Source organism: Augochlora pura, chromosome 8 (assembly GCF_028453695.1).
Source record: "Augochlora pura isolate Apur16 chromosome 8, APUR_v2.2.1, whole genome shotgun sequence".
Classification (NCBI taxonomy): Eukaryota; Metazoa; Arthropoda; class Insecta; order Hymenoptera; family Halictidae; genus Augochlora; species Augochlora pura.
The window spans coordinates 23,817-45,648 of NC_135779.1; the positions used below are offsets into that span (position 1 = coordinate 23,817).

At 37.2% G+C, this 21,832-nt stretch overlaps 4 protein-coding genes across 18 annotated transcripts; 2 read left to right on the forward strand and 2 right to left on the reverse strand.

The window, feature by feature from the left end:
• Positions 1 to 522: 522 nt before the first annotated feature.
• Rhogap1a (Rho GTPase activating protein at 1A) lies at positions 523 to 8,979 on the reverse strand. Of its 3 annotated transcripts, XM_078188607.1 has the most exons (14): positions 8,327 to 8,979; positions 7,642 to 8,227; positions 6,312 to 6,786; positions 6,008 to 6,242; positions 5,635 to 5,914; positions 5,376 to 5,555; positions 5,075 to 5,290; positions 4,799 to 4,918; positions 4,482 to 4,726; positions 4,096 to 4,393; positions 3,640 to 3,922; positions 3,255 to 3,525; positions 3,004 to 3,175; positions 523 to 2,925 (listed from the first exon to the last, which is right to left on the reverse strand). In XM_078188607.1, the coding sequence occupies exons 2-14, from the start codon at positions 7,753 to 7,755 to the stop codon at positions 2,509 to 2,511; spliced, it is 3,306 nt and encodes a 1,101-aa protein (XP_078044733.1). In that variant the 5' UTR covers positions 7,756 to 8,227; positions 8,327 to 8,979; the 3' UTR covers positions 523 to 2,508. The 3 variants fall into 3 exon arrangements, with proteins under 3 accessions (XP_078044733.1, XP_078044734.1, XP_078044735.1); XM_078188608.1 differs by having other exon boundaries at positions 6,008 to 6,218; positions 7,642 to 8,979; XM_078188609.1 differs by having other exon boundaries at positions 4,132 to 4,393; positions 7,642 to 8,979.
• Positions 8,980 to 9,133: 154 nt separating this feature from the next.
• Rnb (BTB/POZ domain-containing protein Rnb) lies at positions 9,134 to 12,732 on the forward strand. 3 transcript variants are annotated; one of them, XM_078188628.1, is made up of 7 exons: positions 9,134 to 9,620; positions 9,746 to 9,993; positions 10,107 to 10,327; positions 10,409 to 11,128; positions 11,193 to 11,377; positions 11,459 to 11,726; positions 11,798 to 12,732. In XM_078188628.1, exons 2-7 carry the CDS (start codon positions 9,925 to 9,927, stop codon positions 12,729 to 12,731), a joined length of 2,397 nt encoding a protein of 798 aa, XP_078044754.1. In that variant the 5' UTR covers positions 9,134 to 9,620; positions 9,746 to 9,924; the 3' UTR covers position 12,732. The 3 variants fall into 3 exon arrangements, with proteins under 3 accessions (XP_078044754.1, XP_078044752.1, XP_078044751.1); XM_078188626.1 differs by lacking the exon at positions 9,134 to 9,620 and having other exon boundaries at positions 9,643 to 9,993; positions 11,193 to 11,230; positions 11,306 to 11,377; XM_078188625.1 differs by lacking the exon at positions 9,134 to 9,620 and having other exon boundaries at positions 9,643 to 9,993.
• A 295-nt stretch (positions 12,733 to 13,027) lies between these two features.
• On the reverse strand, positions 13,028 to 18,001 carry Sad (Cytochrome P450 family protein sad). 11 transcript variants are annotated; one of them, XM_078188653.1, is made up of 10 exons: positions 16,960 to 17,825; positions 16,735 to 16,801; positions 16,511 to 16,658; positions 16,202 to 16,423; positions 14,793 to 15,896; positions 14,411 to 14,601; positions 14,000 to 14,334; positions 13,690 to 13,914; positions 13,384 to 13,596; positions 13,028 to 13,165 (listed from the first exon to the last, which is right to left on the reverse strand). In XM_078188653.1, exons 5-10 carry the CDS (start codon positions 15,317 to 15,319, stop codon positions 13,052 to 13,054), a joined length of 1,605 nt encoding a protein of 534 aa, XP_078044779.1. In that variant the 5' UTR covers positions 15,320 to 15,896; positions 16,202 to 16,423; positions 16,511 to 16,658; positions 16,735 to 16,801; positions 16,960 to 17,825; the 3' UTR covers positions 13,028 to 13,051. The 11 variants fall into 11 exon arrangements, with proteins under 11 accessions (XP_078044779.1, XP_078044770.1, XP_078044774.1 ...); XM_078188644.1 differs by adding an exon at positions 17,884 to 18,001 and having other exon boundaries at positions 16,511 to 17,770; XM_078188648.1 differs by having other exon boundaries at positions 16,511 to 17,253; positions 17,596 to 17,825.
• A 31-nt stretch (positions 18,002 to 18,032) lies between these two features.
• On the forward strand, positions 18,033 to 21,701 carry LOC144474108 (transmembrane protein 120 homolog). Its single transcript, XM_078188657.1, has 7 exons — positions 18,033 to 18,451; positions 18,886 to 19,001; positions 19,519 to 19,637; positions 19,714 to 19,872; positions 19,968 to 20,060; positions 20,147 to 20,364; positions 20,444 to 21,701. The coding sequence occupies exons 2-7, from the start codon at positions 18,933 to 18,935 to the stop codon at positions 20,851 to 20,853; spliced, it is 1,068 nt and encodes a 355-aa protein (XP_078044783.1). The 5' UTR covers positions 18,033 to 18,451; positions 18,886 to 18,932; the 3' UTR covers positions 20,854 to 21,701.
• The last annotated feature ends 131 nt before the right edge of the window (positions 21,702 to 21,832 follow it).

Below are 21,832 nucleotides of genomic sequence, written 5' to 3' on the forward strand. Positions count from 1 at the left end.
CAAGAAAGTTGCTTAAAATTAAGGGTGCTTGACTTTTATTCCAACACAAATAAAAACAACGATAAATCGTAAAAATAAATTCGAAAGATTATTGTCCAATTCCTCCTCAATTTTTTGAAAGAAAGTACCACATACTTAAACGTTACTCATATTGTGAATGGATACATTTTTTATCAACCTGTTCTTTATTCCTTGTATCCTTCAAGGGTATGCCGCAAAAGAATGCACTTTCTGTTATAAGTAAAACAATTATGATTACAATATAACGTGCTCCGGCTTACAATTTATTTGTACAAATTAAAAGATTAAGGAAAGTATGCTGAATTAATAACAAATATTTCCGATGTAAAGTTTTGAAATCCTTCGGATAGGCCAATGTAGTTCGAAGAATCTGTAGAGTTTTTAGCAGTACGTATTATCTTATTACAGAGAGAATGGTAGCAGTTTGATGATTGGATGCAGTATTACCAAACAATCTTTCAAATGGTATTCGTATATCATGAAATAATTAAAATGATAATAGTTGCTGCGATAATTATTATCTTTACACGTTTTCGTTGAATGTACAATAGAAAGACGCATATTACCCTAAAATGCGATATCAAAATTAAAGATATCCAATATTTACGATATAATACACATGGGCAGGTTACACATACACGCATACACGCTAAAACCACACATACCGTAGTTGCCTTCGCTCAAGCACAGTGGTCATATCCGGAAAAGTATTTCAATGTTTCTTCCATCCTATTCTCTTTGCCTGTTTTGTATAACATTAATAATAATAATAATAATAATAATGACGACGATGATGATAACGATGATTACGGCGATGGTAATGACAATAATGATACTCATAATAATAATAATAATAATAATAATAATAATAATAATAGTAGTAGTAATATATGCACGATTTTATCGAACACTTGCCAGGCTCGATTCTTTTTTCATTCGTCTTTGTCGCTTCGGTTATAAAATAGTTTGCAAACGTGTTACTATGTAACAGTAGGAGGTACACCTTTACATAGAGTACCAAATTTGTACAGCCAAATGTGCTTTCCATTGCTTCAACCCTCTGAAGCATGGAGTGTCGACTTCGTGGATGGTAATTTTCAGAATTCAATAGAATTACGAACGCATACGATTGGATCGATCGTGATATACGATAATACAAAAATACAACTATTTATTATAAAATGGATATGCAGTGGATAATAGAATGCAAATGTAGCTTGCGATGCTTCAAAGGGTCAATCATGATACTTTATTAGATATATGCGAGAAGATGTTTTCTCTTTGGTGCTCTATTAAGCTGTATTCAGACTTGAAAACCGATATGCGACGAGATTTGGACGTTATCGGGCACGTGAAAAGACAATTATGGAACGATCTTTTGGGTAATTAGTCGAGAATAGCGCACCATGTCTGGTAACGGAAACAAGGTTGTCATGTACAAAATAATAAAAGTGTAACACGAAAGACGTGAGTCTAATTACAGCTCAAACAAAAACATGTCTTACTGTTCGTCAATACTCTTTCGAAAAGTTCCGAGAGCTCGTATTTCTTTAAAAATATTTCTATAAAGAATCAACCAGCTCGCGGAACGCGGATTTATCGAGAGAAAAAAATCAGTGTAACTAGTATATATGTATATGTGTATCGCATCGCTATGAAACTTCGATTTGCATATAGATACGAAGGAACGTGATCTCCAAAAGTTGTTCGATAGGAATACTTAGGAACGTGATTCACTCGAACAAGTGGACATTCTCATGAACGTATGTAGCTAGAGGAGGTATGTCACGTTGTTGTTGCGTAAAAAAATTTAGACTCTCTGTTAGGAACACACCCCATTGGAAAAAACACTTATGTCCTAAAGCGTGAATACGATAGCGAACCGGATTCCCAGCTGTTTCTCTGAATCAAAGAAACGAATTTTCCTTCTTCTCTCGTCTTTCGTCAAAAATGTCTCTGCAAATGTTTTATGCGTGGCACGATATCCCTTTATCTTACCAAGCATCTAGTCCCGGATACAGGATACTGAATTTCGAATACAGGGAAAATACTTTTACCAAAGATTCTCCTTGTCTGAAATATATTGCTAATGATCAAAGTACGTCCTTAGGAACATACTTACTTTAAAACTTTCGGAAGTTTTGCAATTCTTGTTCGCTAAGACTTCTCAGGAATACAAGTATAAAATATATTATGGAACTCGTAGAACCAATATGCGATGGTCCACAAGTCCATTTTGCTACGATACTCGTACGCATACCAAAACGTTCCCGTTAAGTTCTTGACATTGGGAATTCCTTCGGTTTGGGTTTTGTGTGTTGCGTGAAAGCCTGTCTACTACGTTAATGCGTTGTATAAACGATACGCCAGGAGAACTAGTAAAATATATTGTAAAAAGTTGTGTATATTGCAAGCGAACGTTGGTCGCAGCAAGTTGTACGACTTCCGAGCAACCGACGCCGCGACATGTCAACAAGAATCTCTCGACTAGAGTGACTGATTCTTCTGTTGCATGTGCATCTGCAAGAAACAGTAGAGTATGCCTGCCTGCGCCATTACGTCAACGGTACCCGCGGCCAGCGGGTCGCGGCTTTTTGCGTCGGACCGGGAGTTTGTGCCGGGTCGGAGCAATGTCGGTCCGAATACTGTCGCCAAATTATGCAAGGACATCTTGTTTTGCGCCTCATGTTTATTCACTCTTATCAAGTGAGTTAGTAGAAAGTCGATTACTGCTTTGTTTACAGTCGGTAGGCTTTCATAGACTCTTCGCAAGGCATTACCCTTTGACAACTCGCCAGTTTGGAAAGCTTCCAGGAAAGCCGGATAAAGAGCATCCGTGAAAAGAGCCTCGGGCATCTCTCGAAGGTACAGTTTAAGAACACCTGTCACCGAATGGACATCCACCTGGGAAAAGATAAAGACGTAATTATGATTATTAATTTCAAAAATTTGCTAGTTTCTCAAGTTTAAACGATCGTGTACCTCTTTAAGCAACTGCTCCGCTTCGTACGAATTGCTTTCGAACGATTTTCGCAACTTGGTCAAGTCAGACGCGGAACCGGAGACACGGTATAAACCAACTTCACCGACTCCCCGCCTTTCGACCTCTCTCACGCAGGCAGTTATAATAAAAGGAACGTCTCGTTTCTCGCGTCTAAAAAGCAAATAAGCACAAAGTTATCTTAACTGCTGTTTCGGATAAACACATCTTTGTTTTCGCATTGATAACGTACTTGCACACTTGCTGAATTTTAGCTCCGAATAAGCCTTGAGGTTTGGCAGATGGTACCCGCCTTAAAGTGACTTCGCTTGGAACGAAACGAAGAGCCACATCTAGAGTAGCTGGTCCCAAATTCAACGACCTCTCCACTTGATCCGACTGCAGCCAAGATCGGCTTAGTCTCTGTATACATTTTCCTCGCAGCACCGAACGCGTTCCACATTCCTCGTACAATAGAATTCGAACATTTTGACTGCCTTCCAATTCGACAACAAATGTTTCACCTTAAAGCAAAATGAAATTGAAGTTAACGTGTTTGCTTCCTCCAACGTAACATAACATAATATAACTAACATAACGCAACACAACGCAACGTAATACAATACAACGGTTATTACCCCACGTTGGAGCTTGACCCCTTGCAACACGACTTCTTGCTCTCTTAAAGTAATGCCCATAACTATCGACTTCCACAATTATATAGAGATCTCCTATTCGGTCTAAACCTGGCGGCGTCAAGCCGAGCAGAGTCAAGTGAAGATCACCAAGTAATAAACTTTCATCGCGACCTGATCGCAACAAATAACTGCCCATATCTGTTTGCAGATAAGTACGGCAGGCTGTAACCCAAGCCTGTAACTCGTACATTGACAAAGGCAACGGTCCTGGCGGTTGTCCACCCTATAAGGATGAATAATAAAGAATTTAACATGCAAATTGTTTCATTGATAGCACGATCGTCTTCGTAAATATATCATTACTTGCATCCTTGTGCCCGATTTAAGTAAAAGATATCGTTAAGTATCTATATGGTATGTATGTATGAATGTATTCGTAATCTGTGAATTACGCACCTTTGACTTATCTAGGTACATATGGGAACGCATTACCTGTTGCAATGCCTCCACCGCTTCAACCCATTGAGACCGTTCAAATTCACTGGACAGAAAGAACGTGTACGAGTTTTGCATTCTATGCTGACTTTTATGCGCGACGCGTAATACTAAATTCGGAGATGCTAATACTAGTTGAGCTTCGAGCTCGGCAAGCTTCTTTCTATTCTTTTCCGAACCTCTACCACCAAGCCTAGTTCGTTTTTCATCGTTGCGCTCTTCCCATAATATTTGATCGCGTACGGTACATGCCTGTGACCTGTATAAAAAAAGTTACTGGTCAAAAAAATAGAAATATTTACAAATAGAAGAAACCTAAACAAAGTATGCTGCACATTACTGTATACCTGAGGGCTACAACATTAGCTGGACTAGTCTCGCGTGGTTCGATACCATCTTCTGTCACCACTGCTTCCGCTACTGGTACATACCACTTTAATTCAAATGTAAACTTATCTCTACCAGATGCCTTATATTTTGCACAAGCAATCACATCGTTGAATAGGAATAAGTGTCTCAGCTTTCTATGGCCATCCGACAATTCCACTACAAACGAATTCTTCACTAATCTTCGTTGTGCCCTATCATGACTCTAAAAATAAATATCACGATTTTTTAACAACAACCGTTAAACGACTAGAAATGCTATTTCACTTTTGCTCACCGGAAACATTGATTTTGTCTGGATAATGTTGAATTCGTCTAGGAAGTTTCTAGTCATAGCGAGAGCTTCGGAGAGCGGTGCATGATCTGCATGATTCACAGGTGTATGTTTTAGGAGATCCTACAATCGATTGAAAGGGAATTATCACTGCGAACTCGCCGATTAGATAAAGTTAGTATATTTCCACATGTCTCTATCGACTTATACAAGTAACCTTCGTTTAATAATGTTGTACACTCGTATTTATCTATTTTATGGAGTACAGATGATACTCACGTGCAATACCAATGCGTTCTTCTGCACTCGTGCTACAGGCTTATGTAGAAGATCTTCGAGAGATAAACCGGGACCTTTGGGGAATCCTCTGAGTCTAATGTCTTTTGTAATTTCACCGAATTGAGTAGAATGTGCGGAACACCTTCGTACAGTGTCGGTAGCACGGGCGTAATTATGTAAGAAAGCTCCATATAACGCTATGTTGCTGGCCATTACCTAATTACCAAACAATTACCTAATTACCAAACAGGTTGCTTTTCTATTGTACATCTTCACACGTTCCACGCCTATTTGCTCTTACTTTAAACTGTTCACCTATCGTTGTCTTGCAATCCCATTTCTCCAATTTCTTTCTAAGACCGTTCAGAAATGTTTGATGCTGTTCATGAAGTTCAGGAATTTTGTAAAACATTGTGCCGAACTCATCTTCTGAAATAACTGGCTGGGACGTCGTCAATGTGGCCCTTATAGCCTTCATATACTGAAAAAATAAACGTTCGTTGGAAACCATGAAACGACTTTCTATATTTCATTTAGTTCAAATAGTAGGATCCACATACTTGTAGCATCACGTTTAGACATTCAACATATACAGTTTCACTTTCTACTACCGAGTTTACAATACATTTAATCATAGACGTTCTATCGTCCTCACGATCTTTACTTTTCTCTTGTCGACGCGGGGTCGTTGGTGTGGGCGATTCTAAGCTGCCTTCGCTCAAACTCAAAGGTTCAGCATCGCTACTGCCGGTTTCGTTATCGGTGCTAAGAGCGCGTAGCAGAATCGGTGGCGCAGGGCTTGCACCCTCTTCGTCTTCACTATCCAATGCTGCCCTATGCCTGCGAAAAACGTTTAATTTTATTAGCCCATAAACCGAAGTATACCCGAACGTCATAGGCAATTATTCCAATTCTTCAACATTGGCCACTCACTGTATAAAATAATCGATGTTGACATAGTTGCTCTGGTTCCCCGGTGAGTCTGGAAGAGAAGGCGGTCTCCTCGGCGGTACTCTATTGCCATTATTATTTCCAACTGGTGGGACACGTGCATCAATATATACATACTCTCCTGTTTGATCTAATGCTACGGAATCATAGTAAGGTTCTTCCTCCGATACCTCTGCGTCGCCATCTTCTCCATCTTCGTTAATCGCATTTTCCAAATCTACTTATAAAGCATATGTATAAATGAAATTGGATGTAATTATGTAATGGAGTAATGCGAATACAACACCTTTCTCGTCCTCTTCTTTGAGAGATTCCTCATTTTTCTCCTTCTTTGAACTACCTGTTACTTCTATTACAGTTACATAATTACTTGGCACATCAGGATCGCTATTTCTTCTGAGCTCAGGCACTTTGTCAGGACTCCTCGGTATTTCACTTTTAGGTCTTTTGCTCGTGTTTAGAGTAGAACTCAGTTCGGAAACGCATTTGTCTTGAAACTTACTTATATCCTCGCGCACGGGAAGAGATGGAGCCAGTTGCTCCGTTTGTTGCACACGAGATGCGTTTGTTACATCAAACAGACTATTTTCTGCTGATTGACAGATCTGTTGGTTTTGAGAATCTGCAAGCTGCTGCTTTTCAGCAGTTATTACAATGTTGCTGTTAGCCAATTGTTTGTGACGTTCTACGTCGGCTAGTAACCTTTCCAAATATTCCACATAGAATTCTTCTTTTTCAAGTTCCTCTCTCAGAGCAGACACCTTTAAATACATCAAATATAAAAAGTTATAAGTTTCTCAAGTTTTTGCCTTCATATATATATTTTGTACAAATTATGTGGATGCATAAGTAAGAGAGCATAAATTTAGTTTTTTACAATCTCTTGACAAATGCCATTTATATGTAATATAATCGCGATAGCAAGATTGGGGGGGATAGCATATATAGCTTTTATTCTGTTCACATATCAAATCACATATCTCTAAAAAACTATGTACAATAAAGTAAAAACCACATAAGTGTTAATTTCTAATCGTTAGCATTAATAGAAATTGTACAAGCAGATCGTGCCGAATTATTAATTATATTCAACAATAAACTTGGTTAATATCCCACTTAAGTGTGAAATTAATACGATGAGTCATGAAATAAAGCCTCCATCACCTCAAGAATAAGAAAGAATTTTCTCCTAAAAATCCTGTTGGAAAGTTCTGAGGGAAGCATTAACAAACACATGATTCTATTTCAAAACAATGACATAATCTGTTTATTATAATAAAAACAAGTAACAGTCTGAAAACATTGCATATAAGAATTTGTTAACTTATACACATAACTTGATTCTAGCATGGATGGAAGAAGAATGTAGGCTGTAGATACAATTAAAAGAACTGATTGGAGCACAGTTGATTTACAAATAGACTAATTTTATGAAAGTCGATAAAGAAAAGTTGAAGTAATTATCACAACCTGTGCAAGAGGCACACAACTAGAGTGATTCATCATTGATCAGATTTGAAGGAAATCCTTTTGCTGGCAGATTTTTACAAACTCATTTGCATATTCGGATTATAAGTAAAGAAATTAAAATAAAAGTTCTAATTCCAGGCAATTACCTTCTGTTTATGCTTGACTAGGTTGGCCCTGACGTCTTCTTCCCAGGCCGCCGGCAAGGCGCTGTCCGGGAATCTTTGTACCCAGACACGCTGGAAATCCCCGAAAACGCTCATTACTTCACTCCAGACCGTTGAAAGGAAGGACTCCTTGGGAACGGTGACGGTTTCAGGCACAATACAAATTCAGGCCGCTGTGTACATTGCACTGATTGCACGGGCACGGGCGCGGCGGTTGCGGCTCTCGCTCTCACCCAAATAGACCTGATTATGATACCGTTCCGTGGTGGAGAATCAACTGATATGCACGTGCCACCGTAACGAGGCATAAGTCGTTTGTTTTAGTGTTTTAGGCGATGCGATCTTTCTTCCTGATACACGGGTAAAATACGCAGCCGAAGACTAAACGAAACAAGCGTCATGCGGCCGCTGTCATCTTGTCGACATCTCTCGTGTAGCTCACGATGATCCGATCCCTATGCCCTCTCCTATCATTTTGACGCCTCCGTTATACTCTGTTCGCGGACACTGCTCCTAACAGCAGGTGCGCCGCTTCACGGACGACGAAACGATACCCTTTATGAGAGAACTACGCTTACGCAAATTAGAAATTCTTTCTTGTGAAACACTCGGCAGACAAAACCCTACCTTTCTACAGCGAACAAATACATGTGTAATTTATACTTACATTGGCCATACAAACTCATTTAATAGAAACATTTTGCGAAAATACATCTTATGTCATTTTGACCATGCTAGAGAAGCTTCGATCTAAAGGAATTGTTAAAAAGTTGTTGAAAAAGTTGTCAAATTTCTATTACCAGATTTCTTCCAGTTAATAATACTACATGCATGTATATGTAATACAATCTTTAAATTCTTATTTTTCGGTACTGCTGTATCCAGCTTTTGGCTTTAAAAGCCGGGAGTATTTTTTTAACTTCTATGATGTCGACTGTTCCGAAATCTCGAATTTTGAAACGGAAATTCTGACAGGAGATTGAAAAAATCAAGTCAATGTGAAATTGGCAGTCGAAGTGGCGGATCTCACTCCCTCTCTTGCCCTAATCTAGTTGCACCTATGTAGTAATATTAATAGTGGTTGCAACAGTAGTAATGTATACATACAGACTCCGACCACATATGTATGTAAGCATATTTGTTTTCTAAGGTAGATGATGCATACACACGTATAGTATGACACTTATATATGACATGGCCTAAGGCCTAAGCTTTGATCATACACACATATGTAGTGGTACAATGATGGGTGCATGTACATATGGATATATCTGGTCTACAGTAATGAGTCCTACTCCTACACATCAACAGGTCGCAACTCAATCCATTAGCGAGGGTAAATATAGAAATTATCTTTGCTTTGATTAGTTGACGATTCACAGCCGAGACAGAATCCTTGCGGATTGGATGGGCAGTAAAATGGTGAGGATATGCGAGCAAGCTTTAGGGAGTCCGAAAATTGTACAATTCTAGAATCCTATTACTGTACTAACGTCTAATAAGGCGTGACCATGGCATATGTATGTACATGGTTTGCTGCATGATGCGTGCTGACACGACAGTCTCTAGATTGGAATAAATTATGCTACTCTGGTGTGTGTTTTCCGAACTAAGAGACTGGTAGCGGATAATTTGAGAAAACAATTATATGAAATAATTCATGAATTACACGTTATGTTATGTTATGAAAACGTAATAAATTTCGCTTGTAGGAAATTATCAATTACAATACTTTTCTTTTCGATTTACAGTATTGGCACCTATTTCTGCATATTTTTCTTATTTCTAAAGATGGTATGCATATCCTCACCATTTTACTGTGTGTCCAATCCGTAATGGATCTTGTCTCAGCTATGAATAGTCAACCAGTCACAGTCAAGAAAATTTCTACATCGATGCTTGCTAACGGATCATGATACGGCCTAAAGGTGTACAGGAGTAGAACCAATTACTGTACTTTTGTACGTTACTGTACAGGTATAGCTGTCAATTTCGTTGGCAGCACAATTTAGAGGTTATGTTTTCTCCGAAATATTGAAGAATTTTCGTTTATTTTCCGATTTATCTGAAAATATGTCGGCTATAGACGAAAAGAAAGATCAACCAATTCTTCCGGAATTATTGAAACATGTCAAAGCCAAAAGAGAATCCAATAGTGGGATCTTCTCGTGCCTGGTGCGACTAAAAAATGAACCCAAATGCTATAAGCAGTTTGCAAAAGATGGAGGATTGGGAATTTTAGTAAATTTACTTCGTTGTCATAATATGAAAATATTGAATATGACTTTAAGCATTCTAGCGAACGCGTGCTTGCATTCAGATGCAAGAGAGAAGGTATTATGAGTTTTCTCTTCATATTTTTTAAAAGCTGTTCGACTCATCGGGCAAGATTAAAACATTAAACTGGTAAAATTATTTCGAGATAATGCTGAAAGTACTTTTTTCAGGTCAGAGGATCTAAAATAGCGAATAACGTAGTCTCTATAATAAAATGTATAAAAATAGATGGTACTTTGCACTGTCGTGCGTGTAGATTAATTGGAAACTTATCTGAGTGCGAATGGCATGCCAAGTCATTTTGCGAAGCTGGTGCAATTCAAGCTATAGCTGATCTTTTACAATTAAACACAAATATGCAAACTTATTTAACAAGTGTCAGAGCTATAAGGTAATTGAAGCTAATTAATGAAAAATGATTTTATTAGGCCTAAATAGACTTACTCTATTGATTTGTATCTCTTGGCTACAGAAATATTTGGAGTATATGTGAAGACAGCAGAAAAGAAATATTAGAAACTGGAGTTATATGTAGAATTACAACTTTATTAATAAAGGCAGTGGGAAAATTAGAAACGAGCACAAGAACTGCTTCTGAACTGATACAGATTTGTCTGAAAGCAATGTGCGCATTTTTGAGTACACTTGACCCTCTAGTTAGCGAACAACTTCGAGGAGAGAAAGATTTACAAGGCTATAAATGCATCGTACAATGCCTCGGTATGAAAAATAAAATGGCTGTCAAGTGTTTGTACAACCTCTGCCAAATAGCAGAATGCCGTCCTAAATTGGGAATTTCGGGCGTTGTCGAAATTCTCATTATTCTCATTAGAGATCGTTCGGAAAGGTGTAAAGAGTTGTTGTTCAGTTTATGTTTACTCTGTCGTGAAGCTGTCACTCGTGCAAGGATTAGAAGAGGATCTGGTTTAGAATTAATGCTGTCTTTATTACAAAGTTCTCAGGATGAAAAGTACCACCCTATGTTATTGCATGCTTTGACACAATTTATCTACAATCGTGATATTGAGATAATGGTGAGAAATGGTTTGCTCGATGTTCTCATAACTAGATTGAGAAAAATGGTCACAGAAACCGTAAGTAACGAGGAAACTAGAATTTCGAAGAAAAGAGGCAACGAATCGCCGTCCAATAAACAAACAGAGTTCAAGCATAATAAAACCAATCTAGGACGGTACGTTTATTAGGTTCTCTTATGTTATTCTGTAACATATAAATGGTATGGTTCGATTTCACAGATTTAGTTCGGATTATTATCGTGATGATTGGAGTCCAGGTAGTGCGACCAGTATCTCTTCTTCACCTCCTTCAACGCCATTACCTTTACCATTATCATTTTATTATCCCTTAGAAAACGATGAAAATACAGAAGATAATTACAGTCCAGTTTGTAGCGATACAGAATTTATGGACAACGAAGATGGTTTGCTAGGCAACATATTTTCATAGCATATTCGTAAAATAATGAGTTCCATTAGATACACGGTGATTAATCTTTTCGTAGAACCTCAAGAAGAAGTAGAATCGTTGGAAAGTTGTAAATCAGTGATCGCAGAGACGGAAGAACCCCAGACTTCCGATAAAGGAAATAGATCAATAGTAAATAATTGTGAATATGCAAACACATGGACGTTAATTTTGCTTTATCGTCTGACTCATTCGGACTATCCGATCGCACGACTGGCCGATTCTACCATAATCGAACCGTTGTCAGCTTATATTAGGCATACTAAACATCCAAAGGCGTCCTGGATTTTAATCCGGATTGCAACGTAAGTAAATACAATCCAATTGCAAGTACAATATAGAATTTTAATTATTTATCGCTTGGTCGTCTAAACAGAAATGGAGCGTATTTAATACCTCTGTTGAAGCAAGGCTTCGTGTTTGAAGCTCAGACGCTATTCGGTTCAGAGCAATACGTAAGGAAGTTGTGTGCTCTTGCGGAAACCGGGAGAGCAATAGGTGAACTGACGTCCATACTATTGCGCGGCGACGAAGCTCACAAACTGGTAATCGCAGTGTCGATACCATTCGTAATTGAATCACGCTGTATTCTCAAGTCTCTGCTGAACAATTATGGTGGCTTGCCGTTAATATTCCGGGTGCTGTCCGACCAACAGCACAGTCTTTACAAGAATGCTATATGGTCGATTTGTCGGTTAGCAAAAACGCTGCAGATACAACCGGAAATGATAGACAAGTGTCAGATCACGAACACCGCATCGACAGATTTTTCAAGAGTCTATGATAATCATTCAAAGCCGTCGACTGTCACGTTCGAATTAGACGATGGCACAACCATCAATGCCTGTAGACACACGTTATGCCAGAAGTCGGATGCCTTTTCCGCAATGCTTGAAGGAAACTTTTCGGAATCGGGGAAAGAACGTGTGAAACTGCGAAACACATCGAGGGAAGGTCTTCATACATTATTGCTCGCCGCGAATGGCGCTGCCTTTGAGAACAGAACCATCGAGTCCTTATTGGACGCCGTATTGTTGGCCGACAAGTTCCTGATGAACGACGTGTTGGATGTTCTTACCGAGACCTCTATCTCCAAGCTGAATTATCAAAATTTCGGCAGAGTCTGGAATTGGGCAAAAAATAACGCATGTCACGAATTGAAAACTTGCTGCGTAAAGAGCTTTCTCACAGCCTCTATGACACATTCGGAAAGAATACAAGCATTTCAGGACTTTTCCAGCAGCGATAGCTTCCACGAGTTCTTGGACGAGGTGAGACACATAATAAACAGCGTTCTGTGCCAGCGTTGACGACAAAGTCGTTTAACTTAATTGTGATATTAATAGTAGTGAAATCGTAGTTTATATATTTGGTCGTTTAATCGTGATCACGAGGCACTCATTGAAATATTTATAATATGAAATTCTTTATTCATCGTACCTCTATTATCATACTTGCTGTGAATATATTTTAAGAGGCAGAATTGATGTACATTACTAATTATTACACATTCGTAGGTGTAATTTCTTTGAAGAATATTTAAAATTGACTAACATAGAACGAACATAGATGTTCTTCCTGACCGTTGTACCATTGTACAATTCTAGTTTACGTGACCCAGTCTCGTTTTTCATTTTCTTCGTGTTAATTTCAATTGCACCGATTCCGACGGAATGGAAATTAAATGCAAAATCATTTGCATCTGATCCTTATTCAGACAATCTATCTTGAATGATTTCACAAGCTGAAACATTCATAGAAATGTAATTAATTGTTTTATCCATTTCGTTTAACTAATTTAATATGTATTGTATTTCTATTTTAACCGTATTTTTTGTTATTTTATCTTAAGAATGTAACATATACAAGCGTTTATCTTGCACAATTTTACGAAGTAATCAATTTAATAAATATATATTGTAAACAATGTCTTTCTGACTTATTGTATAGCAGCTGAAATACCTCTGACAAACCAAGCAGTATTTGTATTTCTGCCATTTTTCTTCCGATACAGCTTCTTGCACCTAAAGCGAACGGTAGACTCGCGTGTGGATTTAACAAACCGCGGTAAGCACCTTTCTCCGTTCTGATCCATCTTTCCGGCAGAAATTCGTTCGGTTGTGAAAAATTTTTATTGTCACGACCGCTCGAATAAATTGATAGTACTATCAGTTCCTAAAATCAAATTATTATCGTAATTCCCAATCCTTTCTCGCGTTTCGCATTTTAAAACAAGATTTTCAACATCATAACAACGAGTTTACTTACCCCTTTTGGTACAAAATAATTACCAATCACACTGTCCTCCGGTAAATAACGCGATATGAACGGCGCGGTGGGATATAATCGAAGAGTTTCTTTAATTATGCCTCTTAACTGCCCATCCCGTAACACATCCTTCTTTGGAAGTTTTTTCAAGTGATCGTACAATTCTTCTTGTTTGCGAGGATGTTTGGACATTAACAATAGAATCCATTGTAAAGTAGTTGCTGTCTGTAATTCAAATTACGTTCAGGCGATTAATTTCATATCTTTATTGAAATTTCGTATATTCTTATATGTATGTATGGGTTTGTACCGTGTCTCCAGCTGCTAAAATGAAGTCGGTGACAATGTAAATTACATCTTCCTCTCGAATCCCTTCGTCCAACATTTTCTTTAGTAAGCCATCGCCACCTAATTCGATCATCCGCGGTACCAAAACACGAACTGTTTCAAAGGTTGTATCTACGGCTGTCACAAACTTCATCCAAACCGGAAGTCGTAAATTCATAGCAACCTTAGCTGGCATTATGGCTAATTTAGCGGAGTACTCGAATACTTTGTGCAACGTTCTCGCCAATTTGACAAAATCTTGAGACAGTTCGTGTTTACAAATTTGCCAGTGGATACCCATCAACGTTGCAACCATCGCTATAAGGATGAAAATTAAATTAATCTCTCGTTTTTCTTTTTCAAACGTTTCACGTCATTTTACACTCATTTTTACCCTCTATGGACCATTGATACAGTTGAACTTGTAAATCTGCAATCACAGCATCGGTCTCCGTTTGTTTTTGCAATTTCTGTGTCAGTTCTTTGGCTACTAGTTCGCAAGGACCAGCCATCAGGTTTGTCGGATCCGGTACTAACATTACCTTATTCAATATTTTTCGAAAATGCATCCACTCGTCTCCATCCCTGTTCAAACGTTTCGGTATAATGGATGAGCATGAAAACTTTGCCAGTTGTCTTTAGACTTTATCTGCCAACGATGACTTAACAATCTTTCAAGAACAAAGGACAACTGTATACTGGATTTTTTAATTGATTACTCTGTCAATAGATTTCCGGTAGCTAAAGTGTTAACACTGATTGGACAATTTACATACATGAAGAGTAGTCCGCGCCGACATTTTCGTATATCGTTGTATAGTAACCAAGCTTCCGGTAGGAAGTGTTTCGGCGTCACTCCCTCTATGCGAAAAATTCTACGGTACTCTTGCGGGGAATTGACAAACACTGCGGTAACTGGTCCCAGTCTTTCTCTGTAAACTGGACCCAGCTGCTTGTGTCTTTTGTCCACGTATTCATGCTGCTTTTTCGCGCCTCCAGCGAGTAAAAATGAGAAAAGCGTTCCAAACAGTGGAAGACCTTGCGGTTCCGGTGCTCGTTGCAGAACATTTCCGGTAGCAGTTGCTTCAGGCGCAGTACCATAACTATTCTCATTCTCGCGTGATTTTTCGGTGATTTCGATTTTCGATTTCGCAACGCCATCAGCATTTTTCGAGATATCGGATGAATCGTCGATTCTCGTTATCCCTGCGTAACTACAATTCGGTATGCAATAATTCGATGGAATATTATGCTGGATGCTGATCTTTTCGGAAGCTTTAAGACAATTCCGTGTAATATTCATCTTTTCCGACTGAAGTAGGAAATATCGTAAGTTCCAGCAATCTCGGCGAAGTTTTGCTAACGAAACATTTCTTACTGTCGTATTGAGCCTTCGATAGCGTTATTATTCTTCACCAGCGACATTGTTTGCCTCGATCATTTAGTGTAGAACGCGGGAAATCAGACGGCCGTCCGTCGACCCACAGATGAACCCGCTGAACCTTTTTTCATTCGATATTAACACAATCGATAACTGTCGTCTCTTCAAGGTTGTGGAATGTTTTTGCACGGTAAGCACGACTACCTATCGGCACGTATCGAATCGGACACCTTTCGCGAACTAATCGTTTCTTATTACAGAAGAATATGCGTGGTGACTCTATATTTAAAAAATATTTGTCCCTGATTCTCCGGGCAAGTTTTTCTTCTCCATATCCTCTGTCGTACTTGGTAGTAGTAGACACTCACGCCACTACAACGGTAATACTGTTTTCAGAAATTAATTCAACATCTCCTGCTTTATGTTGTTTTATATTGTTGAAGTTCTAGTTCCTACGAGAAAATGTTCCATTATGTTATCCAGTTCGAATGCGAATCGCCTGGAAATAGGACAATGAGATTAGTGTAAAATAATAGCGATCATTACGAAGTCAACTCTACCAAAACTGGTTTCCATTCACTTCCGGCCACGGCAACAAACATTCACAATACTAGGAAGTACTACACAACACGTATACACAACTAACATATTATACTTTATACCATATTTTACTATACTGTACTGTACTATAGTGTACTATATTATACATTGGACAATATGTATTACTAGACACAACACGTATACATACATATACACTGCAATGTATAGAAAAACCAAGAGATGAGTATAGCAAAGGTGACTCACCGAAGATAGTTCCCTGTGACGTGGCGCAGGGTAAACAGGTGATAACATGGCATCAGGTTTTAATTTCAAACCTTAGCTACCATCTACTCATATTCACTATCGATCATCGCGCTGCGTGAACCCAGTTTTGGACATTTCCTAAAATAATGCTGCGTCTTTCAAAATATTTATTCCACAATATATCCAATGAATATTTTATACTTAATCAATTAAATTTGTTTTCTGAAAATTAAATATTTTCGTATATTCATTAATGTCAAATATTAAAATGTGGTATGTCGACCTTTCAAAATTCCAGGTATATCATACCAGCATAGCTTATACATCAAGTTCACTGTGGCGTCACGTAGATGATTCGTCCTTTGCTTCGGGCAAACTATCCGAATTCGTATCCATACATGTGTGTGCATATCGTATGTATATGTATATACTCATGTAGAAGTAGTGTACGAATTTGCTGGTACATTAGAAATCACGATCTATGTTGTACGTTGATTGCGGTACAATATATGCAAGAAAAAGATTGACCATACCGTTTACTATGCCGTTACCTAGAAGTCGTGTATCTTTCCGAGTTGTAGATTTTTGTCTTATGTCACCCTTCAATTTTCAATAAATAACTGCGATTAACATATTTAGAACATGCACATATCGTCGTCATTTTTTGTAACAATTAAAAAGATTTGAACGATTGCTTCATAACTGTGGATAAAATAATCTTACAAATACACAATATTTGAAATATTTGTTGCACTCACGGCTTCTATAACCAAACTGTACCCAACGTTGGTAAATGTTGTGTTACACATTTTTTAATTATATTTACTATGCTCCTATTCTTTGGTTTATTTTTTTACTTTTTTATTTTTGTTTGACACATTACATATTCAGGATTGTTCATCCTCGACGCCTGATCGTGGTCATCCCGAAACCATTGCAACGTCTACTGCACGCTATTCAACAGTCTCGAACGTATTTGAATCTTCGGCCGAAATTTTTCACATCTGTGGTGGGGTGAGGTAAGAGGAGTAGGGGATTAAGGGCATTAGATACTTGCATACGCCGAAAACAGAGAACAAAGAGTTACATTAATCCTATTTTATATAATTAAAGACCTACTTTTATAAGACTTACTCTATGAGTAAGACCTACTTTTTTATAACAGGAAAGACGTTCGAAAAACGTACATCTTGGTTTTTTATATCGATATTTTAAGCATTTCTGTGATAGCATAATACTAAACTTCTATTATTATGCTTTGCTTCTTTGAAAGATTCAGTTGAATCTTTTTTTGGAAATAAAAGGGAATTACTTTTTTTTTTTATTGAAACGGATACAATAGAACTAGAGCTAGCAGTGATAGCATTTAAATTCGTCGAGGAAAGGAAACTTACTTGCCGTTCGTCTTCGATTGATCTTTATAGGCGCATGAAATTGAAAGCAGTGGATTCATGATGTGGAAAAGAAACTGGTGGACAATGTATTCCGTGTCGTTGTGTCACCTGGTCGCAATACCAGGTGAAGAAATCTGCGTGCTGAAGGTTCAACGTAACGAAATGCAGTACATATCTATGTACATAGAGTTTCGCATGAAACAACGTGTTTATTGCAGGAACTATTTACGCAGCACTTTAATTTTCATCCGTTTCTCTCTTTCCATCTCCTGTTTTCTTGCTACTTACTTTTTCGCCTTCTCTTTCACGCTTCTTCGTCTCCTCATGGTTAACAACCGTAAAAAGATCACGTGTCCGACAAGATACGACAGAACGTATGTTGAAATAGTCAACCGTATTGTGTGCACTTCAAAATGAAAGAGTCCGCAATTATTTATAAAATCGTGCTGCCCGAATGAGTAAAAAGTCGAAAACAAGTGTGTGCCTCCATAAATTACCGTTACGGCATCGTTGAACCAAAAATAGCGATGGAATAAGGCTTCGAAACTCGAATGTTCGAACAAGTTACTTTATACAAAAAAATAAATTTATTCTGCCAGGCTGTCAAATTTTGTATCAAACAAAAATTGTAGCGTAATTTGCAAGAATAAAGCTGAATGAATTGAATTGTTTCAGACTACAGTACATGTAGCCATTAAATGATCTGAAAAAAAGCGGAGTTTCAAGTATATGTATAGAGTGTGTCGTGATATAATTATATCGTGACCAAATTATTCACGAGATATGAAACGTGAACGGAGCGTGTAAATAAAATGTTTTATAAGTAAAGTGATACAGGAATTATCAACGGAATTGCGTAAGTTTGATTTAATTGAGAAATAATCTGGACAAATTTCGTCATGCTCGATTACATTTAATTTTCCCAGAATATTTTTATTGAATATTTTTATTGAAATTTGATTCCATGTCCCATCCGTCGACGCGATTTGCATTTCGTTCTATATCGTTTCTCAATTTGGAAAGTAACATTAAACTTTTGTCGCAAACGATATTTTGAACGCAATTCTATTCTTTTCCTCGCGTGGATTATATAGTGTAGTTATTTTTTATAAGACGCTCTTATCATACGTCGGCCCTGAAGATCGCGATAATCAAAATACAGCTACAAGAGCACTCTGTTGCTAGATTTACGAGGAAGTTCTTTGACGCAGCAACACATACATACGACAACCGGCCGCGAACGTAGTGTACATTGGTGTACATATGTATGTGCATACATTGGATTTTTAGGTAGTTCTTGGTCATCGTTGTCTTCAATCATCTTTTTCGTCGCCACAATGGACACTGATGTTGAATCTTGTCTGAAAGATTGGAACGACCTAGCTCAAGATTACAAGGAATTGGAAGTAAGATTTATTTCTCGTTACTCCGAGTTGTTAATATTGTCGATAGTTTAATATTAAATTTTAACGGGTCGATCCGTTTGCAATATTCGAGGTTAAGCGTGTCCCTTTATTTATCCATAGTGATACTCCAAACCGGTGTTTGAAGAAAATAAATCACTATTGAAACTAGGTACTAATTTTGTCTAACAAAGTACTTGCTTATATTTCTGTGGTGTCTGCTATAATATACTATTGCGCTTAATGCTTTAGGGATAATAATGTGAGACACAGTAAAGTTGAAAACACGAGTCTGTTTTAATTGTTTAGCTAGATTGCTAGAAACAAGAAAAAAAGGAGCAAAAACCTTACTTAAGACTCTACAGAGGAATTGTATGCTATTACATTGGGATCCAAGACATTTCTTTAAATAGTAGCAAATACAGTTTTCATTCGTTTCTGAGTTTACTATGTTTTCAATATTATATTTTCGCTTATTAAAAAGTAATTGATGAAAAGAACATTTTCCTATTCTATGCAGGCACTAAATAGGGAATACCTTGCAAAATTAGAAGAAGTAAGCGAACTCCAGGCAAAATGCTTGAAAGGTATTTCTCATCAGAGGTACAGGATGGGTGTGATATCAAAATCGTTGAAACAGTAAGTAAATAATTCTAGTAAACTGATTGTTACTATTTTTCACAAATCATAACAAATTTTTGATAACTTTAATCAGATTACACGCGAGCGAAGCAGGGAAAAGTCTAGACAAACATATGACAAAGAGGAAGCAGCAATTACATGAAATAGAACAAACATTACCAAAAGCGAATGGCACATACCTTCAAATTATTTTAGGCAGCGTTAATGTTTCCATATTAAATAAAAGCGATAAGTGAGCACAGCTAGAATGTTTATATCGGATGCTCCTTGTATATTCAAACGTATAACGAGGATTATACAATTGTAATTTGTTGTAATCCTTTTCAGATTCAAGTATAAGGATGAATATGAAAAGTTTAAATTAGTCCTTTCTGTAATTGGTTTTATTTTATCTGTGATAAACCTAGTAACTAATATCAGGTAAATTTTTTATATATTATTTATTTATTTGTTATATATTAAACTTCTTTTCATATTATATTAATATATTATAATGCACTTTTTAGAACCTTGGAACTTAGTTTTATGTTCCTTTTAGTCTGGTACTATTGTACGCTGACGATAAGAGAAAGTATATTAAAAGTAAATGGTTCGAGAATTAAAGGCTGGTGGAGATTTCACCATTTCCTTTCGACTGTAGTTTCCGGAGTTTTGCTAGTATGGCCTAACACAGGGCCATGGTATGCATTTCGACAACAATTTATGTGGTTCAACGCGTACATTAGTACGTTGATTTTTATCGTAAGATTTAGATCTTTATAAAGGTCTGTTCAAAATTTCATTGTCGTAATTTTTATTCACAGGTTTCGTACAGTATTTGCAATTCTGTTACCAACGCGGTGTTTTATATCGCTTAAAAGCATTAGGCGAAAGGCATAATATGGATATCACTATAGAAGGTTTTCATTCGTGGATGTGGCGAGGATTGTCATTTCTCTTACCATTCCTTTTTATCGGATATCTATTCCAATTATATAATGCGTACATGTTATATACGTTAACGTCCCATTTGGAAGCTACGTGGCATGTTCCAGTTCTTAGTGCAATGTTCCTGGTACTCTTCCTTGGTAATATGATAACTACTATTATGGTGATTCCCCAAAAGTTGAGACAACGTGTAAGGGATCGTCTTCCTGGAGTGTTTGCCTCCAAAGTCGAGAAAAAAAGAGACGCGAATAATGAAGAGGACGCAAAGGATACAAAATTTGATTAAAAAGACAATACCAAGTACATTGACCAACGAAGCGAGAATGAGAAAAATAAGATAATAAAGAATTAGCAAAATGCAAAGATAATAGTAGCCTGAGAAATCAAGTAGCTAGATATGTTAGTTCTGAACGAAACAATGCACGGAATATCAAAAAGTAGATGAAACGTTTTACAATTTAGCGGATACTTTCCTCTGTGAATCAATGTCTTTCTACAATTATTACTAAGCACAAGACTAAGTAACTAGCGTTTCAGCTAATCGCAACATACCTAGAAATAATTTTCTCGGAAGCATATTCTTTTTCTATATCCTTTCATATCTCCAGGGACCGATTAACTTTATGGCCGTACTGCCTATAAAGTTTTATTCTTGTAAATGCTGAGATAAGGTGTGCAAAAATAAATGTGTGTTTCTCATAATCGGTTTTAAAATTTCGTTGTATTAGGTGTAAATCTAACTTCCTGTTAGTCATACATCAAGGTAGTAATACATTTCACCGATTTCATGCAGGAAACGATATACTATACCTTTTTTAGCTTTTTTACGAGTTTTTAATTTTAGAAAATCTTTTTAGTCTGCCTCTAAACATAATCGTGAAAGAAAACGTACATATTTGCAAAGAAAATCGTGACGAGCCATAACCGGTAATGATACATTGTAACGCTCTGCATACATTTATGTCACGATTATTTAATGAGAATAACATGTACTCACACAAACATTTGTATGTCAGTGCTCACTCTACTGTTAAAATAGTTATTTGTAAGTTGTGCATGACACTCCAAAAAATAATGTAATATAAATATTATTTGTTTTTAATGTATTTATTAAATTGTATGTGTACATAAAAATGATATCGTTCTTCGCATATATATTAAAATATTCCTATTCCTACTTCTAAGTAATTTCTACATTGTTTGCAAGGATATCACTAATTGGTGTGACTGGATTAAACATTTGATACGGGGTGATTGTAAAATAT

Coding starts and splice junctions, on each gene's coding strand:
- Rhogap1a (XM_078188607.1), bottom strand. CDS start 7,755: ATGAGCGTTTTCGGGGATTTCCAGCGTGTCTGGGTACAAAGATTCCCG. Junction 6,243..6,311: donor CAAAGAAGAGGACGAGAAAG/GTGTTGTATTCG, acceptor CTTTATAAGTAG/ATTTGGAAAATGCGATTAAC. Junction 2,926..3,003: donor CGGAGCAGTTGCTTAAAGAG/GTACACGATCGT, acceptor ATCTTTTCCCAG/GTGGATGTCCATTCGGTGAC.
- Rnb (XM_078188625.1), top strand. CDS start 9,733: ATGTCGGCTATAGACGAAAAGAAAGATCAACCAATTCTTCCGGAATTA. Junction 11,378..11,458: donor ATTTATGGACAACGAAGATG/GTTTGCTAGGCA, acceptor ATCTTTTCGTAG/AACCTCAAGAAGAAGTAGAA. Junction 11,727..11,797: donor ATTTTAATCCGGATTGCAAC/GTAAGTAAATAC, acceptor TCGTCTAAACAG/AAATGGAGCGTATTTAATAC.
- Sad (XM_078188644.1), bottom strand. CDS start 15,319: ATGAATATTACACGGAATTGTCTTAAAGCTTCCGAAAAGATCAGCATC. Junction 14,335..14,410: donor GTATCAATGGTCCATAGAGG/GTAAAAATGAGT, acceptor TCATCCTTATAG/CGATGGTTGCAACGTTGATG. Junction 13,166..13,383: donor TACTGCTTGGTTTGTCAGAG/GTATTTCAGCTG, acceptor TGAATGTTTCAG/CTTGTGAAATCATTCAAGAT.
- LOC144474108 (XM_078188657.1), top strand. CDS start 18,933: ATGGACACTGATGTTGAATCTTGTCTGAAAGATTGGAACGACCTAGCT. Junction 19,873..19,967: donor ATATTAAATAAAAGCGATAA/GTGAGCACAGCT, acceptor AATCCTTTTCAG/ATTCAAGTATAAGGATGAAT. Junction 20,365..20,443: donor GTGGTTCAACGCGTACATTA/GTACGTTGATTT, acceptor TTTTATTCACAG/GTTTCGTACAGTATTTGCAA.